At 45.1% G+C, this 25,933-nt stretch overlaps 1 protein-coding gene across 1 annotated transcript; it reads left to right on the forward strand.

Annotated features, from left to right (window-relative positions):
- Window positions 1-1,925: 1,925 nt before the first annotated feature.
- ARF2 (ADP-ribosylation factor 2) lies at window positions 1,926-20,464 on the forward strand. The gene is given in 5 exon segments (NM_174689.3): window positions 1,926-2,010; window positions 5,139-5,305; window positions 8,774-8,884; window positions 15,665-15,789; window positions 18,669-20,464. Coding segments are annotated over 4 exon segments (546 nt in total). The 5' UTR covers window positions 1,926-2,010; window positions 5,139-5,157; the 3' UTR covers window positions 18,831-20,464.
- The last annotated feature ends 5,469 nt before the right edge of the window (window positions 20,465-25,933 follow it).

Genomic DNA, 25,933 nt, shown 5'->3' on the forward strand with positions numbered 1-25,933 from the left:
CTACCAGGCTCCTCCATCCATGGGATTTTCCAGGCAAGAGTACTGGAGTGGGTTGCCATTGCCTTCTAGACAGCATATTAAAAAGCAGAGACATTACTTTGCTAACAAAGGTCCATCTAGTCAAGGCTATAGTTTTTCCAGTGGTCATGTATGGATGTGAGAGTTGGACTGTGAAGAAAGCTGAGTGCTGAAGAATTGATGGTTTTGAACTGTGGTGTTGGAGAAGACTCTTGAGAGTCTCTTGGACTGCAGGGAGATCCAACCAGTCCTTTCCAATGGAGAGCAGTCCTGGGTGTTCATTGGAAGGAATGATGCTAAAGCTGAAACTCCAATACTTTGGCTACCTGATGTGAAGAGTTGACTAATTGGAAGACTCTGATGCTGGGAGGGATTGGGGGCAGGAGGAGAAGGGGACGACAGAGGATGAGATGGCTGGATGGCATCACTGACTCGATGGACGTGAGTCTGAGTGAACTCAGGAGTTGATGATGGACAGGGAGGCCTGGCGTGCTGCAATTCATGGGGTCACGAAGAGTTGGACACAACTGAGCGACTGAACTGAACTGAATACAGTCATTGGGCTTCCCTGATGGCTCAGGCCAGTAAAGTATCTGCCTGCAATGCAGGAGACCTGGGTTTGATCCCTGGGTTGGGAAGATCCCCTGGAGGAGAACATAGCAACCTATTCTAGTATTCTTGCCTGGAAAATCCTCATGAACAGAGGAGCCTGGTTAGCTACAGTCCAAGGGGTTCCAAAGAGTAGGGAGGACTAACTGAGCGACTAAGCACAGCACAGCACAGCATACAGTCATTAGGGCTTCCCCGGTAGTGCTAGTGGCAAAGAACCCACCCACCTGTGCAAAAGACATAAGAAATGTGGGTTCGATCCCTGGGTTGGGAAAATCCCCTGAAGGAGGAAATGGCAACCCACTCAAGTATTTTTGCCTGGAGAATTCCTTGGACAGAGGAGCCTAGCGGGCTGTCCATAGGGTCGCAGAGTCAGACACGACTGAACCGACTTAGCACACATGCACATACTTTGTGACCAGGAAAGTATTAGGTTAAAAAGATTAAGATGTTATACAGACCTAGGCTTAAAACTCTGCCCAGCTCCTTTATAAAATAGAAATAATAGTAGACTCCAACTAACACACTGGGGCGTTTTGGTCACACATGTCAAGTCCTTGATATATTTCCTGACAAATTTCACGTGTTCAGTAGATGTTAGTTTTCCAGATTATGTACCATTAGGTACAACTATTTACGGGCATTAGTGAAACAAGATGGCATTGGGGGCTGAGTTATCGACTGGATTTCTCAGGAAGTGAGGACTCTGGTTCTGTGCGTCTGAAGGAAGGTGCAGGTGGCTAGTATTTTCCCCAACTGTTGAAAATCTGTTCAAAATCAAGGCGACTGTTTAGCTTCAGACTGAACAGGAAATCTTCCTTATGCCTAATTTCGGTGCCGATGACTGGACGTTTCCCACACAGAAGTCCGCCTCAAGCTAGTTTCTACTTTTAGCTCAACCCGGGCAAATTTCCTTAAATATCTCTGTGAGCGTGGTCCCGCCCACATGCCCCACCCAGTTGGTCTGAATGCTCCCGGGGTTAATTCAATCCGTGGAATTTTTTCGAGCTGATTGGCGGAGCAAATCGGAAATCTTTTTGCTTTTTTGATTGGTCGCACGCAGCCTTGGGGCGGGGCACATGGGCGTGTCTCGCCGGGACGCGGTGAACTGTCATTGGAAGATGAAACCGGCATTTCCAGAGCTTCGTGCCGTCGCCTAGGTCGCAAGGGGCGGGCCTCCTCCCTCCCAGGCTTTTATTGTCCTTTACATTGGCCAGACTTGTTGTCACTCATGGAACCTGGAACTCATTGGTACAAAAGCTCCAAGAAGCGGTGGGTGATTGGTTGGCTACTGTTCCCGCCCCGATCCTGTCGCCATTTTACATAGGGGCTCAGAAACCTTAAAGGGAGTGGTATTGGTACCGGTGGTCAGTTGGGCGATTGGTGAGTCGTGGGCTCGGGCGAGAGGGCTGTGGCACTCAAGGGCTGGGTGGGTTCTCGCAGCTTCAGAGAAAGGGAGGCTGGAGAGCAGCGGGTTGCCTGCAGAAACGGGTGGGTCTCCCTGTCTCTTCGCACTCTGTAGGGCAGGGGCTGGGGGACTCTAGAGGCTTGGCTAGTCCGCTATGGGGTTTGGGGGGTCGTGGTGAGGAGGCGCCTTCGCTTTCTCGAGGGCCCGCAGGTCGAGAGGAAGCGGCCTAGCAGCTGGGCAGAAAGGACACTCGGGCGCGTTCCCCGGGGGGACCCAGCGCGCGTGCCCGCCGGCTGCGCACGCCCACTTGGTCACCCGCGCTGGTTCGCGTCCTGGAGATCTCCCCGCAGTTCTCCCTGATGGACAGTTGGTGCTTGTGTTAGAGGAAGGCGAGCGTGCCAGAGAGGCGCCGGGGTCGGCGGCGTCTTCCAGAGGGTCTCTAGCAGCCCAGCGGGCTTTGGGCGTCTGAAGCTAGGATGTGTACTGTGCTGTTGGGAGGAGGAATCGAGTGTTTGCTTCATAGGACATCTTAAATGTACCTCCCCTTCCGCAAAATGTTCCTCACGGTTTTTCTCATCTGTGAGATTTGTCTTTTTCTCTAAAACAAAGACAAGGAATCTTTAACTTTGTCGCCCACAGGATTTTGAGTGCTGCAATGCATTGGACTTCTGTATGCTTTCTGTATGGCCTCCTATGAATAACTAAAGCATTTATTATCATTCTTTGGTTGTAGCAGCTTCCCTGTATCTAATTTTTGTTCAGGTTAAATGCTGTGCTCCTTTTCTCATGTCTTAGGATTAAATGTGTGCTTGGACATCATCCATGAAGTTTAGCAACTGTAGGACACGACTAAATTTCAGAGGTGGGGCTTCTGGAATTTGGTGACCTCACCTCTAAGGTCCCTAGGGAACTGATGAATGGGAGATGGACTGTCCTTGTTCCCTCTCACCTCTGCTCTGCCAAGGAGTAAAATTTCCCCATAATTAGCAGTTTAAAGGGAAACAGGATTTTTTATTTTTCTTTGAAGAATCTTTGTAGACTTCAGTAACAAGGTTAGAGTTGTAGTCAGTACTACTTTTTAGTGGAGGATAATTGCTCTACAGTATTGGACAGTACTACTTTTAAGTCTGTAATTAGAATGTCAAGCCCACACTTCAAATAGGCTGATCTGTTGAGATTAAAGATGTAAATTTCTGCAAAGCTAATCTGAACAACAAATTTGTCTTGACTGTTGCCTTCCTTTATAGAGTCTCTCATGTATTCTACTGAAAAATAAAATATTGAACATTTTTACAGTTATATGTCAATATGTTGTTGTTCAGTAGCTAAGTCATGTCTTGATTCTTTTTGAACCCATGGACTGCAGCACGCTAGGCTTCCCTGTCTTTCAGTGTCTCCCAGAGTTTGCTCAAACTCATGTCCACTGAGTCCCTGATGCCATCCAACCATCTCATGCTCTGTTGCCCCCTTCTCCTCCTGCCCTCAATCTTTCCCAGCATCAGGGTCTTTTCCAACCAGTCACCTCTTTGCATCAGGTGGCTAAAGTATTGGAACTTCAACTTCAGCATCAGTCCTTCCTTTGAATAACCAGGGTTGATTATTGCAATTATCTTTGGAGGAGTGATAATTGGGAAGATGCACAAGGAGATCTGGGTCGATGATAATCATCTTTTTTTGATTTGGTTCATGACATTTCACTGAACTCTATGTTATCATGTATGTTTATATCTATGTAAATTATGTTTCAAAAGCTAATAATTAACAGTAAGGTGATCCTGTTGGTGGGAATATAAATTGCTACAGCCACTATGAAGAACAGTATGGAGGTTCCTTAAAAAACTAAAAACAAAGCTACCATATGATCTAGTAATCCTACTGCTGGGCATATACCCTGAGAAAACCATAATTGAAAAAGACACATCTTCCCTCGATGTTCATTGCAGCCCTGTTTACAATAGCTAGGACGTGGAAGCAACCTAAATGTCCATTGACAGATGAATAGATAAAGAAGCTATGGTACATGTATACAATGGAATATCACTCAGCCATAAAAGTGAACGAAATTGGGTCATTTCTAGTGATATGGATGGACCTGGAGTGTTATACAGAGTGATGTAAGTCAGAAGGAGCAAAAAAACAAATATTGGAAAAAAAAGACAAATATTGTAAATTAATGCATATATGTCGAATCTAGAAAAATGGTGCAGATGAATCTGTTTGCAGGGCAGGAATAGAGACACAGATTTAGAGAATGGACATGCACATGGGGAAGGGGAGGGTAGAGCCAGTTGGGAGGCTGAAATGACATATGTACCATGTGTAAGATAGCTAGCTAGTGGGAAGTTGCTGTAAAGCACAGGGAGCTTAGCTTGGTGCTGTGTGATGATGGAGAGGGATGGGATGGGGGATGGAGGGGAGGCCCTAGAGGAGGGAATATATATGTACAGCAGGAACTAATGCAACATTGTTAAGCGACTATACTCTACTAAAAAAAGAAAATGTAGTTTTTTAAAAAGTGAGGCGATGGTCAACACTGGGTGCTGTGGCCTCTCCCCCAGTCTTTACCTGATTAATTTCTTTGTTAGCCATGCAGTTTCCCAGTGCTGTTATTTCCTCACCTCTGAAATTTTTTAGGTTCTTTTTTGGGTCTTGATACTGTCTACTGGCCAAAGGCAACTATTAGATTTCTAAGAGGTTTTGATATCTAACCTGCCTTAACGAGTTTGCTTCACTGTGTGTAGAATAGACTGGTTCTCTGCTTCATAAGTTCTCATTTCAGAAGTATTAGTTGTATCTGTGGTGGCATTGCTTCCATACTTAGGGTGACAAAAGCCTGCCACCATTGAGACTGGGCTTCCCATACCCCACTTGGATGCTGCAGTGGAAAAGTGAATTTTTTGGCAAGGCATCAAACGGCTTAGTTGAGTTTCCCCTATGAAACCAAGATACTCAGCTCCTTCCTAGCCAAACTATACTTGAAATTGTTGAAGTTTTGCTAGGAGCCACCTCCAGTGGAGGCTCGTATTTCGTGTGTATGTCTCGTATTTGTGTGTCCATATCTCTGCAAAGAACCATTCCTTGACTTGCCTTTCTTTTCCTTCAGGTCACAGAATTCAGTAACAATGGGGAACGTTTTTGAAAAATTGTTTAAAAGTCTCTTTGGGAAAAAGGAGATGCGGATTCTTATGGTGGGTTTGGATGCCGCTGGAAAAACCACCATCTTGTACAAACTGAAGCTGGGAGAGATTGTGACTACCATCCCCACGATAGGTATGTTAATGGCCTGAGACAGGACCAGTGTTCACTGCAGTTTGTTGTGCTTTTACAAGCTTCTTGTGTTGCTGAATTCTTACTTTAGAGAATCTTGTCCGCCTCATAAACTTCTTGAGGCCAAAACCGGGTAATATACGATTTCCTAATTGCTTCCTGGTATCTCTGGCACATTGCTAGGTTTATAGGAGAGTCATACAAACAGATTTAGGTGGAACAAATTTAACCCTGTCGACTTGACCAAAAAAAAAAAAAAGGAAAAGATAATGATGATTAAAATCAATCTTTCTTCCAGGAGCCTTTCCAAGTGGAAGCGTCTCTCCATGCCAAGTATGTTCCTGGCATTTAAAGATGTAGTGTGGAAAAAAGAGAAGGACATGGCATGGTTTTTTTTTTTCTCCTTCACTTTGGCTCACACCAGCTACTTGAGGTGGTGGTCCACTGATGAATCGGATTTGTTCCATTGCTGGAGGACAATCTGACGGTGTAGTTATTCCTGCAAACCAGCTCTGTGTTTTGTCGGCCATTTACAGCTTTTGCAAAGGCAGTTTTGGCAGAACTTAGTCTGTGCCTCCTGAGCTGCCTCTAAATCCAAACTCCTGAGTGAGAGTGGGCTCCCCAGGGGGGCATGTGAATGTCATTAGTGTTCTGAAAGTTGGATTAGGCACAGGAACCAACTGAGCAACTTCAGAGATTGCAACATTTAAATGAGGAGGAAACCAAACAGAGAAAATGCTCATACCCATAGCTGTAAAAAATGTTATTAGTCCAAAAAGAAAATAGGATAATTACTTGTTTTTCTCCTTTCATAAAAATAATTCATCCTTCTGTAATGTCATACATACAGAAAAAATTTAAACAAATGTTAAAAAAAAAACAAAACACCTGTGATTTTGGTGAATATCTTTTTTTGTTTTAATTTATTTTTGGCTGCACTGGGTCTTCATTGCTGAGCACATTCTAGTTGCAACAAGCGGGGGCTGCTCTCTGGTTGTGGTGCTCGGACTTACTACAGCGGCTTCTCTTGTCGCGGAGCACGGGCTCTGGAGCATGGGCTTCGTAGTTGTGGCACGTGGGCTTAGTTGCTCCAAGGCATGTGGGATCGTCCCAGACCAAGGAACAAACCCATGACCCTTGCATTGGCAGGTGGAGTCTTAACCTCTAGACCACTGAAAGTTTGCTACTGTAAGCCGTGTGTTATGCCAGGATTCCTGACCTCCAGAGGAGAGGATTTCAATCCGGGATCAGAGACAAGGCTTGACTACTTGGAGCCTTTTGTGTAGCAAAGTTTCATTAAGGTATAACAGAGACAGGGAAAGCTTCTGACATAGATATCAGAAGGGGACAGAAAGAGTGCCCCCTTGCTAGTTTTTAGCAAGGCATTTTATGTCTGTTGGCAAGCTTCTAATCCGATAAGAGAGACACCTCAAGGCTGAGGGAGTTTCACCAGGCCCCTGTCCCGCAGTATGCATATTTGAGATAGAATGGCAAAAGGTATGTCATCCCCAATCATAAATAACTGACATGAATACTGGTTTGTTGAGCCATTATCAACCCAAGGTTTGAGAAAAGAAAAAAAAGGTTAGTCTTAGGCAGAACCAGTTTCATCAACAGAGAAGGAAAAAAAAAGTCTGCCACTTGCAGTTTATTTCCTCCTGCCGCACGGGAACCTCTGGCCTCCCTACCTGTTACCCTCTCACCAGGGAAGTCCTGGTGAATATCTCTGTGAAGTCATATGTGTGCTGTTTTCCAGCTTCCTCTGCATTACACAGCATCTTTGGTTCTCTTCTATGTCTTTACCTCTCTGTGGAATGCTTTCCTACCTCCTTCCTTACCACACCCACAACCCCCACCCCCCCCACCCCCGCCCACCCCGACCCCACCGCTTATGTAGCTAAATGTCAGCTTATTCTTTCAGTCTCAGTTTAAGCAGCATTTCTCAGGGATCCCTTTTCTGGTCCCTTGGATGGTTTTCCCCTGTTGTAAGTTTCCATAGCAACCTGAACTTCTGAGTAACTCTCAGCATATTTGTCATTGCTCACTCACTGCCTCTCTTCCAAAAGTGTAAATAAGAGCAGGAATCATGTCTGCCTTGCTCACCACTGTTCTCAAGTGCCTAGCAAATTGCCTGGCACATGGTGGATGTCCGGTAAACATTTGGTGAATGGATTGAATACCGGTCTTGTGGTCCATCATTGAACTAATGGCCCCCAATGAATCATGCCCCTCAGTAGCCACAGCCTTCACAGTCCCCTTCCACAGTGATACTGGGCACGGCCATATGACATGCTTTGGCCAAGGGCACATCAGCAAATGTGATTCACACAGAGATTGGATAAGAGCTCGTGCCTTGGGGTTTGCCCTTTTGGAACACTACCACCACCACATGAGGGAGCTCAGTGCTCCTTGAAAATAAAAAGATCACCTGGAGAAGAGAAGTCCAGCCTACCCCCCAGAGGACTCTGCAAGAGGAAGCCCAGGCAACCTACTGAATTGGGGAGGGGTGAGAAGCATTGTTCTAAGCCGTGTTCTAAATAAATCATTGTTCTAAATAATAACCAATACAGATCAACCTCCAGTTTTAGTAACTAGATAGTATGTGGCTCTGTGTTTAACAAATTTCCACTGATGGATGATTAGGTTATGTGCAACAGTTCTCTGTAAACGATCCTGATCATTCGAAGACCAGTCAAACGTGGCTGAGCTCACTAAGGAGATTGAAAAGGTACAGCCAGAGAAACATAAGGAAAATGGGAAGCCAGGGAAGAGTTTCAAGGAGGGAATGAACAGTAGTGTCAGATATAAAATCAAATTATGTAAGCACCGGAGAGCTGTTGATGGATTTCTCAACCTTGCTGACCTCAGTGAAACCATAAAGCATGGTGAAGCAGAACTAAGGTGTAACGGCTGAGAGGTAACAAAGTTTGACTTTAAAAGGGAGAAAGGGGTGGTTGCAGGTGATGACGTGGAGTCAAGGAAGGGTTTCTTTGAAGAATGTACTTTTACATCCTAAGCCTGCTGAGGAGAACAGGTTGGAGATTTCATATGGGGCAGAGAAGAGCAGTAGTAGAAGGTTCCAGACAGCACGGGTGGACCAGATCCAGCACATGGGTGGATGGAATCAGCATTAGCTGCTTCCTTGTTCCAAGAGGGAGGGAGAGAAGTGTGGATGAAGCGGTAAGTGGGTTTCTGTGGTGTGTGGTGGCAGGCAGAAAGCAGCCCTATCGATGGCTTCTGTTTGCTCTGAAGTCTGCTGGGAGAGGGAGAGGAGGCATCAGGTGGGAGACACCTGTCAAGATGCACAGAGAGCAAGCTGACTTAAGATGGTGTGTTGTGTAAGCTGTAGATCTTTGACTGGCAAGCTGCTTCATAAAGGAAAAATACTGTCCAAATGTTAGCTGAAGTTATTTTGAATTGTTGAACCAGCAAAAGTCTGCATTAAACACTTTCCCCATCTTCCCCGTGTAGGTTTCAACGTGGAGACAGTAGAATATAAAAACATCAGCTTCACAGTCTGGGATGTCGGCGGCCAGGACAAAATCAGACCTCTGTGGCGACATTATTTCCAGAACACACAAGGTAGAGATTATCCAGTTTCTTGCCTTGCAACCATTTCTGTTAAACGCACCTAAAGATGGGTACTTGAAGCAAAACCTTGGGGCAGTCTGCTCTATCTGGACTTTCAGTCATTCCTTCTCTTTCGATGACCCACTTAAATTTACTGGGGGGTTTTTTTTTTGAGAAGTGGTCCCTGCCTTCTTTGGAAAAATACTTGGGCTTTAATGCTTTACACAGGTGTCTCCTCTTAATCCAGAACAGTTATAAAATGGTTGTCCTGACGAGTTCCATCTTTTGGTTAATTGAAAGTGCCTTAGATGAAGTACCAATTTTTAAAGGATTTGAATTCTGTAAACTCCTTAAAGCCAGTTGAGCATATCTGAAAAATCATGCCTAAGGAGAGAAAGAGATAGACAGTGATGGTTGGAACCCCCAAACCCAGCATCCTGTGTGGCCATAGTCCCTCCCAGCTTCCCTGTTATCCCACAAGTACATGAACAGGCATGAATATCAATGCCTTGTTTCCTTATTACTGGATTTTTAAACGTTGGAGTTTTAATGTGTCCCATGCCAGTCTCTCTGAGTTTTTCCATTGATTATATTTTGGATAACCTTATAGATATTGCCTATCCAGAGATCCATAAGCTGTTCAGATAGTTTTTACACCCTCATTCTCAAACCATCTGGCATCCACATACTCATTTCAGAATTTACTTGGAGTCTTTTCATTTTGAAAATTCTACTACTGATGGTGGGTGTTTTCAGTGCATATGTTTCATAGTAATGACCCATATTTGTTGGTCTTTTCAGTCCAAATACCCAGGTCGACCACCCCTTTATATTGTATATCATTATTTTAGTGATGGCCTTTAACACTTAAGTCTGTTTGTAGTTATTGTCTCAACCTGTAGATTTAGAACATCTTTCCTCAGAATAGTGCATTTATCTTTTCTTTTTTCACTTTTGTTAGTGGGAAGTTGAAAATAAAAAACAAAGAAGATACATAACACATCCCCATGTACCCATTACACCCAGCTTCAAAAGTTATCAGCATTTTGCCCAGAGTGCGTGATAGCAAATGATGTCTCTTACTCATCGTCCTTCAGTGTTTATTTTAAACTGATAAAAGTTTTTGATTTCAATATTTATTTGGCTGAGCCAGGTCTTCCTGTGGCCCACAGGATCTTCAGTTGCAGCATGCAAACTGTTAATTGTGGCACATGGGATCTAGTTCCATGACCAGGGATCAAACCCAGTCCCCCTGCATTGGGAGCATGGAATCTTAGCTACTGACCCACCATAGAAGTCCCTAAAGCTTTTTTTAAAAAAACTTAATCTCCATGCATTATCCCACTTCCAAAATTAATATCCTTTCTTTACTGTCTGGTACCCAGCTCTTGGGGGATTCCCTGGTGGCTCAGACAGTAAAGAGTCTGGTCTGCCTGCAACGCAGGAGACCAGGATTCAATCCCTGGGTCGGGAAGATTCTGCTGGAGAAGGAAATGGCAACCCACGCCAGTATTCTTGCCTGGAAAATCCCATGGGTGGAGGAGCCTGGCAGGCTGTAGTCCATGGGGTCACAGAGGGACACGCCTGAGCGACTTCACTTTTACCCAGTCCTTGTTCAGGTTTCTCCAGTTCACATATGACTTGTTTGCATCGGGAATCAAAGTTTACACATTGCATTTCATTGTCATATCTCTTTAGTCTCTTATTCTACAGCAGTTTATCCCTCCACTGTTTTCTGTCTTTCCATCTGCATTTATTAGCTGAAATCCTTCTAAATAAAGAATTCTTTTATCAAATATTTGGTTTCTCTGAAATATAGTTTATATAAGAAAGGCAGAAAAAAGATATAATTCTTTCCCTTTATTGATTTTCGGAGAAACAGTTTGATGACCGTAGCAGCCTTCCATGATGTTAGTGTTAGTCAGTAGTGTCCAAGTCTTTGTGACTACGTGGTCTGTGGCCTGCCAAGCTCCTCTGTGCATGGAATTCTCCAGGCATGGAATTCTTCCCTGATGACGCTTAGATTTTTATGTTTTACGCTTCAATCTGTTGCAGACGGTATACGTTTTGACACTTAGTTGTTGCTGTTGAATCACTGAATTGTGTCCAACTCTTCTGCAACCCCCATGGACTGTAGCCTGCCAGGCTTCTTTATCCGTGAGATTTCCCAGGCAAGAATACTGAAGCGGTTTGCCTCTCCAGGGGATCTTCCTGACCTAGGGATTGAACCCATGGTTCAACCCCTGACCTAGGGATTGAACCTACGTTGGCAGGCAGGTTCTTTACTACTGAGCCACCTGGGAAGCCCACTCAGTGTACTGATTCAAATGTTAATCTCATCCAGAAACACACTCACAGACACACCCAGAATACCGTTTGACCAAATGTCTGGGCACCCTGTAGCCCAGTCCAGTCGACACATAAAATTAACTATCCAGAGTCCAAAATACTAGAGGTTTCATGTCCTCATTCTCTGAAGGGTTCCCTTCTCCCACCCTTTTAAAAGTTGTCACACTCAGTCAACAAGTAGAAATGCCTTTTCATTTTCAGTCTTCTATTTATAGCAAGTCTAATTTTATTGAGTTTCAATAGCCATTGCTTTGATGGTAGGGAACTGGCTATATTCTAGAACCTTCCAGTGGGTGGTTTGGACTCTTGATGAAATAAGCAAATGGGGCCTCTTTGAAGAATGGATTTTCTGTTGGGTGAGTTCAAACATTGCAGCCACTAGTAACCTTAGATGTTGCCCTTATTTTTCCTGCACCTTTGCAAGAGGCTGTCTTTTTTATTTAAAATTTTCTTCTTCATCAGTATGTTGAGCAGAACAGACTTAATGATAGCTTAGCTCTCAATTAAGATAGTTAAGTAGGTGTAGATTGGAATGTGAACTATTTACGGGATTTCTTAGTTGATTTATCACGTGTGCTCAGTCGCTCAGTTGTGTCCAACTCTGTGACCCCGTGGACACTAGCCCACCAGCTTCCTTGTCCATGGAAATCCCCAGGCAAGAATGCTGGAGTGGGTTGCCATTTCCTGCTCCAGGGGATCTTCCGACACAGGGATTGAACCCGTGTCACTTGTGTCTCCTGCGTTGGCAGGTGGATTTTCTTAGAGAAGGCATAAAATAGTGCATTCGATAGGCCATTAGTTGTGATGTGGAAAGATTTTTCTCCTTGATTTAGGTTCAGGTATTTGAATTTGCTAAATAGCAATGTATTTATATGGTTTAAAATTCAAAGAAGTGAAAATACACAGTGCAGAGTCACCACCTCATTCCTGCCCCCAAACCACCCGGTTCCTCTTCCCATTTTTATTTCTTGTTTATCTGTCCAAAGATATTTTATGCATATACAGCCAGTTGTGGATACATATTTCTACCCACTTCTAAAAACAAATCACAGCACACTATTCATTGGTAATTTTACCTTTTTTTAGGTTTTCTTAGTTCAGATGTGTAGTGAGTCTGGTGCTGGTTCTTTTGTTTCTCACACAAGGATCTAAATAAAAAGAATATAAAATGGGACCTAATATTTATAAACCTTTATTTTTTATTGGGAATGGCCAATGAATCATATGTCAGCTTCTCCCCTGCGGTTTTGCATGGGAGACTAAGGGTCTCCTAAGAATTCAGGAAAACCGCCTTTGCTCAGCTGTGATCAGAGTCCAGAGACTTACTGGCAGCCTATCAAGTCTTTGGGGGGAGTTTTGAACATTCTGCATTTTTGGGGTCTGATGTGATGTAACAGACATGACTTTGACTCTCACGTAAGCCCCAGGCAGTCAAAAGCTGTGGGCACTCCCGTCTGCTGGAATGGGCTGTTCCGGGCAGCTGGTCAGGCAGCTGTTGGGTGGGCCTGGGAAGCGTGGGGGTGTCAGGGGTTGGGGAAGGGGTGTGTGGAAAGGGCCGAGGGCCAGCACAAGTTTTCCCTCCTAGACACAGTGGTGAGGTCTCAGTGTGAAAAGGAACCCGGAGGTCATCTCATTCCACTACCCTTTTCGCACCAGCGGAGTCCCTTCTGTGGGCTCCTGCAAGTGGCCACTGAAGCTGCTCACAAGTATCTCCAGTGAGGGGCAGGCCTCTTGAGGCAGCCCACGGCACCTGCAGTTCTGTTAACTCTTTTTTTTTAAACTTTTTTAATTTTTAAAAATGTATTTACTTCTTTGGCTGCATCAGGTCTTAGTTGTCGCTTACGGGATCTTCGTTACGTCACGTGGGTCTTTCATTCTCTCTAGTCATGGCGCGAGGGCTTCGTTGCTCCGTGGCATGTGGGATCTTGGTTCCTCAACCAGGGATTGAACCTGAGTCCCCTGCATTGCAAGGCAGATTCTTCACCGTGACACCACTAGGCAAGTCCCCTGTTGACTCTTTATCACCTCAACCTCCTGGAGTTGTACCCACTGATCTTCCATCTACTTCCAACAACTTGAACCTCTCTATGTCATAGCTTTTAGATATTTGAAGACAGCCGTCAGTCCCCTCGGTGAGTCTTTGCTCTAGGCAAAGTACTCCCAGTTATATAAGTTGTTTTTCATATAACATAGTATCTAATTCCTTTGCCATCCTCGTCAGTCTTTACCCTTCCAGTTCGTCTGTGTCTTAGAGTGTGGGGTCAGCACTGACCACGTAACACGCCCAGGATGTTCTGACTGATACACTGTAGCCTAGGCTTTTTTTGCCCATATTTTAGAGACTGAGCTGCTCTCTCTTCTGTTGATACAGCCTAGGGTCACTATTATTAAATAGTTCTTCTGGCAGCCACTTCCTGTTTTTGTCTGCCAAAGGGCTTATTGTTAGCCAACCACCCAGTTCTCACAGCCATTAATGTCACATGGACCACTGCTCAGAGCGTCTTCCCCTTCCTATATGTGGATTGTGTGCTGAGTTCCTCCTGGGCACCGCCTCTGGAGACCCCGTGGCCCCAGCTCTTCCGCCAGCCAGTGTGGCAGTGACCAGGTCTGTGCAGGCTTCAGCCACCTTTGCTCAGATATGATGCGGCAGTCCCGTTCTTTGACCCATCTCTTGCTTCCTGGGATTTCTCTGGGCTGTAGTGTGGGATGCTGCAAAGATTTCTGAATCCAATTGCCTGGGGTTGGGCCATACTTTACAGGTTAAGGGCAGAAGACGCCCTCAGTGCAGACGCCAGCTGCAAATTCAGGGCTCCCCAGACCACCCTCACTTTATTTCAGCTGTTCACAAATATGGCAGTTCCCAGGACACGACTGAGGAACTTCACTTTCACTTTTCACTTTCATGCATTGGAGAAGGAAATGGCAACCCACTCCAGTGTTCTTGCCTGGAGAATCCCAGGGACGGGGGAGCCTGGTGGGCTGCCCTCTATGGGGTCACACAGGGTCGAACACAACTGAAGTGACTTAGCAGCAGCAGCAGCAGCAGCAGTGTCCCTTAGGTTCTTTTGTTTGTTTGTTAATTAGCTGCACTGGGTCTTAGTTTCAGCATGTGGGATCTAGTTCCCAGACCAGGATCGAAACCAGGCCCCCTGCATTGGAAGCCTGGAGTCTTAACTATCAGGGAAGTCCCCCTTCAGATTTGGTCTTCATTAAAACAACTCACAGGACTCAGATCGCTACACTTACAGCTCCAGTTTTATTACATAGCAGAAGGATACAGATGAACCAGCCAAAGGAAGAGATGGATGTGGGAGGCGCACAAGGTTCACAGGGCTTGTGTCTCCTCTTTTTGTGGGGTCAGGGCTGTTACCCTGTGGCCCATAGAGGTGCCACATACACAGAGCGTTGCCAGCCAGGGAAGACTGTCTGAACTTGGATGTTCATAGATTTTTATTGGGTCTTTATCACCCGATAAATGATGTAGAAACGAAGTAACTAAACATGAGCCTAACCTTTTCTCTCTTTATTCTTTTAAACATTTTTATTGGCGTGTAGTTGCTTCACAACCTTGTATTAGTTTTTGCTGTACAGCAAAATGTGTACATAGACTTGCATCCCCTCCCTTCTGGACTTCCTTCCGTTCGGGTGACCGCAATGCGTTAAGTAGTTGGCTGCGCTATAGAGTAGGTTCTCGATAGTTCTCTCTTACACATAGTATCAGTAGTGTCTATGTGTCAACCCCCACCTCCCAATTCCTGCCCCTTCTCCCGCCTTGGTATCCATATATTTGTTTTTTATATCTGTGTGTCTATGTCTGCCTTGCCAATAGGATCGTCTATACCATTTTTCTAAATTCCACATATGTACGTTAATGTACAGTATTTGTTTTTCTTTCTGACTTACTTCATTCTATATGACAACCTCCAGGTCCATGTTTCTACAAATGAGCCCGTTTTATTCCTTTTTATGGCTGAGTAATATTCCATTGTATGTATATATCGCATCTTCTTTATCCCTTTCTGTGTTAATGAGCATTTAGGCTGTTTCCATGTCCTGGCTATTGTAAATAGTGCTGCAGTCAACACTGGGGTACGTGTGTCTTTTTGAATTACGGTTTTCCCTGGGTATATGCCCAGTAGTGAGATTGCTGGGTCATATCGTAGTTCTGTTTTTAGTTTTTTAAGGGATCTCCATGCTGTTTTCCATAGTGGCTGTATTCTCTGTCTACTCTTGTTATTGTTGATCTGTTGAGGGGCCATGGTGCCTCTGAAAAAGGCTGGTGGGGTGTCCAGCAGGCTCCCCAACTCTGGAGTTTCTATATATGCTTCTGTATTGATTGCTTTCAGTGAAACCACACACGTAAGAAGGCAGAGGCTGTCAGGACGTGTGAACAGCTACCCTCCCCAGGTTCAGATTACTAACACGCTGCTGCTTTCCATTCAGGTCTGATTTTCGTGGTCGACAGTAATGACAGAGAGCGGGTCAATGAAGCCCGAGAAGAACTAACCAGAATGTTAGCTGAAGACGAGCTCAGAGATGCGGTCTTATTGGTGTTTGTAAATAAACAGGTATGTCACTAGCTTTCTGAATCCTGGGACTGAAAAGTACTACCAGCTGCTCGCTTTAAAAATAGATATTTAATTAGCTGCCTGCCTTCCTCTCGCCAGTCCCGCCCATAACCTTCCCCTTCACCTCCTTTTTAGTTTGGGTCTTACATTCGTTCACTCGCTCAGCAAACATCCACTGAGCATTCACTAAGATCCAGGCATTGTTTGGGGTATTGGTGATTCAGCAGTGAACCAGACAGACAGAAATCCCTGAGCTCATGGAGTTTGCATTCCTAGTGGGTAGAGCGTCAGTCAGTAACAGATATGTCCTATGTCTGGGGGGGAGTCAAGGGAGAAGGGGCAGGTGTGGAGAAGGATCAGAGGGCCCCTCTGATAAGAGGACGTCTGATCAGATGACACCTAGCTGCCATATAGCACAGGGAGCTGAGCTCAGGTCAGCACTCTGTGATGACTTAGGAAGGTGGAGTGGGGTGGGGGTGGGGTGAGAGGGAGGGCATATATGTATACATACAGCTGATTCATATCATTGTACAGCAGAAACTAACACCACATTGTAAAGCAATTACACTCCATTTAAAAAATAAATAAGCTATAAGCATATGTTGTACAACACAAGGAATACAGCCTATATTTTATAATAAGTATAAATGGAGTATAACTTTTAAAATTGTGAATTATTGTATACCTGTAAGCTATATAATCGGAGAAGGCAATGGCAACCCACTCCAGTGTTCTTGCCTGGAAAATCCTATGGACGGAGGAGCCTGGTAGACTGCAGTCCATGGGGTCACTAAGAGTCAGACATGACTGAGCGACTTCATTTTGACTTTTTACTTTCATGCATTGAAGAAGGAAATGGCAACCCACTCCAGTGTTCTTGCCTGGAGAATCCCAGGGACGGGGGAGCCTGGTGGGCTGCCATCTGTGGGGTCGCACAGAGTCGGGCACGACTGAAGCGACTTAGCAGCAGCAAGCTATATAATCGGAGAAGGCAATGGCAACCCACTCCAGTACTCTTGCCTGGAAAATCCCATGGATGGAGGAGCCTGGTAGGCTGCAGTCCATGGGGTCGCTAAGAGTCGGACACGACTGAGCAACTTCACTTTCACTTTTCACTTTCATGCATTGGAGGAGGAAATGGTAACCCACTCCAGTGTTCTTGCCTGGAGAATCCCAGGGATGGCAGGGCCTGGTGGGCTGCTGTCTATGGGGTTGCACAGAGTCAGACACGACTGAAGCGACTTAGCAGCAGCAGCAGCAAGCTATATAATATTGTACATCAACTATATTTTAATAAAAAAAAAAGATGACCCCTGAAGGCGCTCAGGAAGGGAGCCAGACTGTTCTAGGAAGAGCAAGGCAGCCAGTGCAGCTGGGGTAGAGTGGTGTGGGGTTGGGGGTCAGCAAAGGGGGGGATGAAATTGGATGATATGGGGCCAGTCCTTGAGGAAACTCGGCTTCCATGTAAATAACACAAAGCAGTAAAAGGGGGTAGGAGGAAGATGTGGAACCATCCAGCCTCAGGACAAGAAGCTGAAGTAAGGGTGGAGAAGAAGGTGGAATCCTGTGGAAGTTGCCAGCCTGAGATAAACAGTCAGGTTTTGATGCATTTCCCCCTACTTTCTCCTTCACTAATACATTCGTTATGTAATTGAGATCTTACCATTTGACAGTGTTGCGTCCTGTTTCATCATTTCAGATTTATCAGAGGCATGTTCTCTCATCTAGCTCTTTGTAAGCACTATTTTAAATGGTGGGCGCATCATCATTCACTTGGCCATTACCCCACCGTTAGACTGGATGTCAGTTTGAGGTTCATTAGTGCACGTGGACTTTGATAAAAGAAAACGTTTGTTCTTTTTAATTATAGAACCAGGACACGTTCAGGGTATAGATCCACAGACAACTCACAATATCGAGTGAAACATTCTAGCCCAGCTTTTCAGGATAAAACCATTGTTAAATTCCTTACATCTCTCTCCAGAGCTTATTCTGCATTCTGTTTTGCAACCTGCTTCTTAGCATATCTTTGATGTCCTTCCAAATCATTGTCTAGATCTACTTTGTTCTTTTTTTTTTGGCCGCGCCTCGTGGCATGTGGGATCGTATTTCCCTCATCAGGGATCAAAACCTGTAGCCCCTGCATTGGAAGCTTGGAGTCTTAACCACTGGACTGCCAGGAAAGTCCTCAGATCTACCTTGTTCTTTCATGCTAATTTATTAAAATTCGGTTTCAGCTTACTACATGCTAGACACAGTTCTAGGCACTAGGAATACGTCAGAGAACAAGATAGACAGAGATTGCTTCCACGGTAAAACTTGCATTCTAGTTACAGGAGGCAGGTAATAAACATACTAAGTCAGTCAGTTTTGTAATACAGTAAACTTGCGGTGAGGGCTATATTTAAAACAATGAAGCAGGACCATCAGGAGGGGTCACGGGGGCACAAAGACCTTGCAGAGCGTCCTGAGAACTTGGGCTCTTTACACTGAGAGAGACAAAGCTGTCGAAGGGTGTTAATAGAAGGAAGGACTTGATCTGACTTCACGGACTGCCAGGTTGAGGATAGACTTTTCAGGGAGGAAGAGCAGAAGCGAGGAGACCAACTCAGAAGTAATTTCAGTACTCCAAGTGAGAAGCAGTCAGACTCTAAATATGTTTTGCAGGTAGAGCCAATGGTCTTTCCCAGCGTGGAACTGTGAGAGTGGAGAGAAAGAGAGGGAAGGAAAAATTAAGGGCGATTTGAAGGTTTGAGGCCTGAGCTTCTAGGCGGCCAGAGATAAGACTGTGGGTTAAGGGCAGGTGTTGGGGAAGAGCATGGTATTTCATTACGTGGACGGAACATTGCTGAACTGACTTCTGAATATTCTCTTCCAAGGATCTTCCCAATGCTATGAACGCAGCAGAGATAACAGACAAGCTTGGCTTACATTCCCTCCGCCAGAGAAACTGGTACATTCAGGCTACTTGCGCCACCAGTGGAGATGGGCTTTATGAAGGCCTGGACTGGCTCTCCAACCAGCTCAAAAACCAGAAGTGACGGGAGGTGCTGCGCTCCCCTGCGTCGTGGCAAAGTCAGCTGGCCTCTTGTGTGTGCGTGTGTGCGTGTGAGGAGCCGAGTGTGGGTGTGTGGCGGGCGTGGGAGCAGCTTTCTCACATAGTGCCTTATACACGCTCTAAAGAAACCAGTCTTACATGTTAAGAACAACCAGTGTTACATTTTCTACACTACCTTCCATTTCAGTAGCTTTGATGACCAGTTTTGCAGTTCATGGGGGAATCCATGGGGGCGTCCCAAGGGCTCCCCCATGCCCGAGAGCCGGACTGGTCTTTGTGACGGGAAAGTTGGGGGAGGGTGGGCTGTGGACTGCCTTCACTTGTGTGATCTTGGCTCAAGCCTGGGGTCTCTGCACACCTGGGGATCCTGTTAGACTCTGGCATCCTTTTGTTAAAAAAAAAAAAGGCGGCTCAAATTAAAAAGGCCCTTGCTTACCACAGATACAAAGTTCAGATCTGAACTTATTTTCTAGCCCAGAGGTCTTGGTTTAATGTACGTTACTGAGAGAAATCAGTGATCTTATTCTATGAGAAGGAAAAAAAAAACCCGTAACACTAGACCCTGTAACACTAGAAAATCATTGAATCCTTCCTTTGACTCTTATTTGCCAAATGGAGACCCTCTGGTGTGGGCACCCAGCGCGTGGCAAGGCTCTTTGCCAGGGATGCCCCGCCACGCCCCAGGCTGGGTTAAGGAGGGGCGATGCCTTCGTGTTCCTCGTCACCTCTCTGAGGCTGCTGCCCAGACTCCTCTGCTCTGCACCGAATGTTCTCCGCCTGAAGCAGGAGCTTGGCTCCCCAGATGGAAGCAGAACCATGTACAGTATGTCAGTCCAACTTGCAGTTTGGGTTAGCTGCTCTTCGTAGAACCACACACCCGGGAGTTCTGAGTGTTTGTGAGAGAATCAAGGCGTTAAATTTGGGCAACTAGACGCCCGGCAGCCAAGTTGGTTGGTGCTAAATTTTGCCATGAAGGATGTCTCATCCAGGCCACTCTCCGTGGCACTGGGACTCCCTCTTCTGGTTGGCAATCATGGAATTTTCCATGCCATGGAATCATGGCAAACGTGGAAACGTGCTCTATGTTATCCTCAAAATAGAGGTAACAACGGCCCGGAAACGAGCTGGGTTTGCTCAGTAGTCTAGAGCTGTTTTGTCCAGACAGCTGTTGTCCAAATTTGTACCTAAGCTCTTCCACTACTACCTTTTAAAGTTGCTTTTTCAAAAAAAAAAAAAACTCTTCGTTTTAAATTACAGAGGAGGAGAGTGTAAAATGAATTTTAACAAAAGTAAACCTTGTTGATAACCACCAAGTTGCTATGACTCGGAAGAAATGTCATGATGTGATCAATGTGAGTGTAATGTTTTTCCTTAAGACATTGACTTTAAAGAATGTTCCTTGCAGTACTGGCAACAAAGTCCAGATTTGATTTTTTAAACCATGCAATTAAGTCCTGAGAAATATTTAGATTGTGCGCCTCGAATTGGCAGGGAGTGTGTCTTACACTTTTGTATTTATGCTTAGTGCGTGTGCCCGGTACCGTGCTGGGCCTCATCAAATACTTGTTGATTGGTTGGACAATAAAGACTTGCTTTGGAAGGAGGAGAGGACAGCCATGTGCTTGCGGATGTCTTGAGCGTCTTTAAAATTCCTTCCCCTCTCCATCTCAGCAGACTTGCTGTTAAAAACCCCCAGGGCACTTGTACAAGAGGCAAAACATCCCAGGGTGCTGTCTGGGCCCTCCTGCCTTCAGCAGTGCTCCTCATTCTTACCTTCCATGATTCTTGGAAGTACTGAGGTCTTTCTCTGAATCTGGAGCTGATGATTTATGGTTAGTGGATCAGTGGAGGCACTTCAGTGCAGTGCCTTTGAGCAAAGGCTTGGGTCCCTGAAAGCCATATTCACATCCCACCTGTGTCCTCACTCCTGCCTGGCAGCAGGCTTGTCATTCTTTGCCTCCCTATCCCTGAGCCTCCGTTTGCTTAACTGTTAAATGGGCATAATAATGCCTATCTCATAGGGCTGTGAGGACGAAATGTCTCAGACCTTTGTTTTCCTTGCCTGGTGTTTCCCTGAGGATATTTTGATGTCTCAAGTCTGAACAGCAGTGCTGGCCACAAACTGATGAGCATTTTTTTTTTGGCTGTGCTGTGTGGCTTGTGGGATTTTAGTTCCCCAACCAGGAATTGAACCCAGGCCCATGGCAGTGAGAACACAGTCCTAACCACCAGACCTCCAGGAAATTGCCTGATCAGCATTATTTATAGGAGCAGTGAAGTGAGATGGGATAGGGCTATATTTAATCTCTCCCACTCTGTTCACCTTCTAATCCCATTGAATCCCCTGTCCTTTTCTAACTTGGGAAGTGATAATAAGATCACTTGGGATGCTTGTTTAAAAAAGCATGTTGCTATGTTCCACACTTACTTTTTTTAAAAATTTTCTTATTTTTAGCATATTCAGAGTTCTGTGACCAGCACTACTAATTTTAGACTATGTTCATCACCCCTCAAAGAAAACCTGGATCTATTCCCTAATCCTCCCTTTCCTATGGCCCCTGGCCACCATTATCTACTTCCTGTGTCTGTGGATTCGCCTATTCTGGGCAGGTGTGGGTCCTAGGCAGTTGCTTCCTGAAGCCCTGAGGTGCTGTTGGCTTGAACACAGTATCAGTCCTGAGGCATCAACCTGTAGACAGGTGAGGCAGAGCCCCAGGGAAGAGACTGCCTCACAGGTGACCCTGAAATTTATTACCTTGAGACGGAAAGGGGTGCTTCTAATAATTATGCAGGGGCACAAGGCATACCCGGGGATGTATGGTTACCCTCTCAGAATGGAGAGAGCTTTGAATCTGGAATCAAAGTCACTGCCACCCCCCCCGCCCCGCCCCCAATATCTGCACCTGTAAGGAAGTTCCTGGGCTTACCTGGGGGACAGCTCTGTGTGGGTACCAAGAATACAGGGGTAATTGGGGGATCCATGAGTCAATTCTATATATGTGATTTGATCTATTTGAAACAATACCTTAACAGAGCTGAGAATATTCACATGTGAGTTGATCGAGACAGGTGGCTTTTTACTCCTGTGGAGGTCAGTTTCAAGTGACATGAAGCGTAATAACTTGAGAAGACCTGAGTTCTTTATCCACAGGTATCTGGAGGCTGTCAAACCGTACACAGAAAATCTGACAATGTGCTCTGGAGACTTTTCCTTTGAAATTTTTGATACTCTTCACCCTTTTTGGCAGCAGCTTTATTGAGATACATTTCCATGAATTCACAGATTTTCTTCAGTCATATCCTATTGTGCAACCATCGCTGCAATCAATTTTATTCACTTATTTGGCTGTGTCAGGTCTTAGTCACAGCACTTGGATCTTTGCTTCCAAGATGTAGTATCTTCTGTTGTGGCCACAGGCTTACGGACTCAGTAGTTGCGGTGCAAGGGCTTAGTTACTCCACAGCATGTGGGATCTTAGTTCCCCAACCAGGGATCGAACCCTTGTCCCCAACATTGCCAGGCAGACTGTTAACCACCGGACAACCAGATCAGATCAGATCAGTCGCTCAGTCGTGTCCGACTCTTTGCGACCCCATGAATCGCAGCACGCCAGGCCTCCCTGTCCATCACCAACTCCCGGAGTTCACTGAGGCTCATGTCCATCGAGTCAATGATGCCATCCAGCCATCTCATCCTCTGTCGTCCCCTTCTCCTCCTGCCCCCAATCCCTCCCGGCATCAGAGTCTTTTCCAATGAGTCAATTCTTCACATGAGGTGGCCAAAGTACTGGAGTTTCAGCTTTAGCATCATTCCTTCCAAAGAAATCCCAGGGCTGATCTCCTTCAGAATGGACTGGTTGGATCTCCTTGCAGTCCAAGGGACTCTCAAGAGTCTTCTCCAACACCACAGTTCAAAAGCATCAATTCTTCAGCTCTCAGCCTTCTAAACAGTCCAACTCTCACATCCATACATGACCACAGGAAAAACCATAGCCTTGGTTAGACAGACCTTTGTTGGCAAAGTAATGTCTCTGCTTTTGAATATGCTATCTAGGTTGGACATAACTTTCCTTCCAAGGAGTAAGCGTCTTTTAATTTCATGGCTACAGTCACCATCTGCAGTGATTTTGGAGCCCAGAAAAATAAAGTCTGACACTATTTCCACTGTTTCCCCATCTATTTGCCATGAAGTGATGGGACCGATGGCATGATCTTCGTTTTCTGAATGTTGAGCTTTAAGCCAACTTTTTCACTCTCCACTTTCACCTTCATCAAGAGGCTTTTTAGTTCCTCTTCACTTTCTGCCATAAGGGTGGTGTCATCTGCATATCTGAGGTTATTGATATTTCTCCCGGCAATCTTGATTCCAGCTTGTGTTTCTTCCAGTCCAGTGTTTCTCATGATGTACTCTGCATATAAGTTAAATAAGCAGGGTGACAATATACAGCCTTGATGTACTCCTTTTCCTATTTGGAACCAGTCTATTGTTCCATGTCCAGTTCTAACTGTTGCTTCCTGACCTGCATACAAATTTCTCAAGAGGCAAATCAGGTGGTCTGGTATTCCCATCTCTTTCAGAATTTTCCACAGTTTATTGTGATCCACACAGTCAAAGGCTTTGGCATAGTCAATAAAGCAGAAATGTATGTTTTTCTGGAACTCTCTTGCTTTTTCCATGATCCAGCAGATGTTGGCAATTTGATCTCTGGTTCCTCTGCCTTTTCTAAAACCAGCTTGAACATGAGGAAGTTCACGGTTCACATGTTGCTGAAGCCTGGCTTGGAGAATTTTAAGCATTACTTTACTAGCGTGTGAGATGAGTGCAATTGTGCGGTAGTTTGAGCATTCTTTGGCATTGCCTTTCTTTGGGATTGGAATGAAAACTGACCTTTTCCAGTCCTGTGGCCACTGCTGAGTTTTCCAAATTTGCTGGCATATTGAGTGCAGCACTTTCACAGCATCATCTTTTAGAATTTGGAAGAGCTCAACTGGAATTCTATCACCTCCACTAGCTTTGTTCGTAGTGATGCTTTCTAAGGCCCACTTGACTTCACATTCCAGGATGTCTGGCTCTAGGTCAGTGATCACACCATCATGATTATCTGGGTCGTGAAGATCTTTTTTGTACAGTTCTGTGTATTCTTGCACCTCTTCTTAATATCTTCTGCTTCTGTTAGGTCCATACCATTTCTGTCCTTTATCGAGCCCATCTTTGCATGAAATGTTCCTTTGGTATCTCTAGTTTTCTTGAAGAGATCTCTAGTCTTTCCCATTCTGTTGTTTTCCTCTATTTCTTTGCATTGATCGCTGAAGAAGGCTTTCTTATCTCTTCTTGCTATTCTTTGGAACTCTGCATTCAGATGTTTTTATCTTTCCTTTTCTCCTTTGCTTTTCACGTCTCTTCTTTTCACAGCTATTTGTAAGGCCTCCCCAGACAGCCATTTTGCTTTTTTGTATTTCTTTTCCATGGGGATGGTCTTGATCCCTGTCTCCTGTACAATGTCATGAACCTCATTCCATAGCTCATCAGGCACTCTATCTATCAGATCTAGGCCCTTAAATCTATTTCTCACTTCCACTGTATAGTCATAAGGGATTTGATTTAGGTCATACCTGAATGGCCTAGTGGTTTTCCCTACTTTCTTCAATTTAAGTCTGAATTTGGCAATAAGGAGTTCATGTTCTGAGCCACAGTCAGCTCCTGGTCTTGTTTTTGCTGTCTGTATAGAGCTTCTCCATCTTTGGCTGCAAAGAATATAATCAATCTGATTTCGGTGTTGACCATCTGGTGATGTCCATGTATAGAGTCTTCTCTAGTGTTGTTGGAAGAGGGTGTTTGTTATGACCAATGCATTTTCTTGGCAAAACTCTATTAGTCTTTGCCCTGCTTCATTCCATATTCCAAGGCCAAATTTGCCTGTTACTCCAGGTGTTTCTTGACTTCCTACTTTTGCATTCCAGTCCCCTATAATGAAAAGGACATCTTTTTTGGCTGTTAGTTCTGAAAGGTCTTGTAGGTCTTCATAGAACCGTTCAACTTCAGCTTCTTCAGCGTTACTGGTTCGGACATAGACTTGGATTATTGTGATATTGAATGCTTTGCCTTGGAAACGAACAGAGATCATTCTGTCGTTTTTGAGATTGCATCCAAGTACTGCATTTCGGACTCTCTTGTTGACCATGATGGCTACTGCATTTCTTCTGAGGGATTCCTGCCCACAGTAGTAGATATAATGGTCATCTGAGTTAAATTCACCCATTCCAGTCCATTTCAGCTTGCTGATTCCTAGAATGTCGACATTCACTCTTGCCATCTCTTGTTTGACCACTTCCAATTTGCCTTGATTCATGCACTTGACATTCCAGGTTCCTATGCAATATTGCTCTTTACAGCATCGGACCTTGCTTTTATCACCAGTCACATCCACAGCTGGGTATTGTTTTTGCTTTGGCTCCATCCCTTCATTCTTTCTGGAATTATTTCTCCACTGATCTCTGGTAGCATATTGGGCACCTACTGACCTGGGGAGTTCCTCTTTCAGTATCCTATCATTTTGCCTTTTCATACTGTTCATGGGGTTCTCAAGGCAAGAATACTGAAGTGGTTTGCCATTCCCTTCTCCAGTGGACCACATTCTGTCAGATCTCTCCACCATGACCCGCCCATCTTGGGTTGCCCCACGGGTATGGCTTAGTTTCATTGAGTTAGACAAGGCTGTGGTCCTAGTGTGATTAGATTGACTAGTTTTCTGTGAGTATGGTTTAGGGAAGTCCTATTTTATTTCTTTAGCCATACCATGCAGCACATGGGGTCCCAGTTCCCTGACCAGGAGTGGAACCCACGCCCCATACACTGGAAACACAGAGTCTTAACAACTGGACCGTCACGGAAGTCCTGCAATCAACTTTAGAACATTTTCATCACTCTGAAAAGAGACCCTGCAGCCTGTAGCAGTCACTCCCATTTTTTCATACCTGTCAACCCTAGGCCATTACTAACCACTGGTCTCCTTTCTATCTAGATTTGCTGCTGTTGTTGCTGCTGTTAAGTCGCTTCAGTCGTGTCCATCTCTGTGCGACCCCATA

The sequence above is a fragment of the Bos taurus genome, chromosome 19, assembly GCF_002263795.3.
Source record: "Bos taurus isolate L1 Dominette 01449 registration number 42190680 breed Hereford chromosome 19, ARS-UCD2.0, whole genome shotgun sequence".
In the NCBI taxonomy this organism is placed as follows: domain Eukaryota; kingdom Metazoa; phylum Chordata; class Mammalia; order Artiodactyla; family Bovidae; genus Bos; species Bos taurus.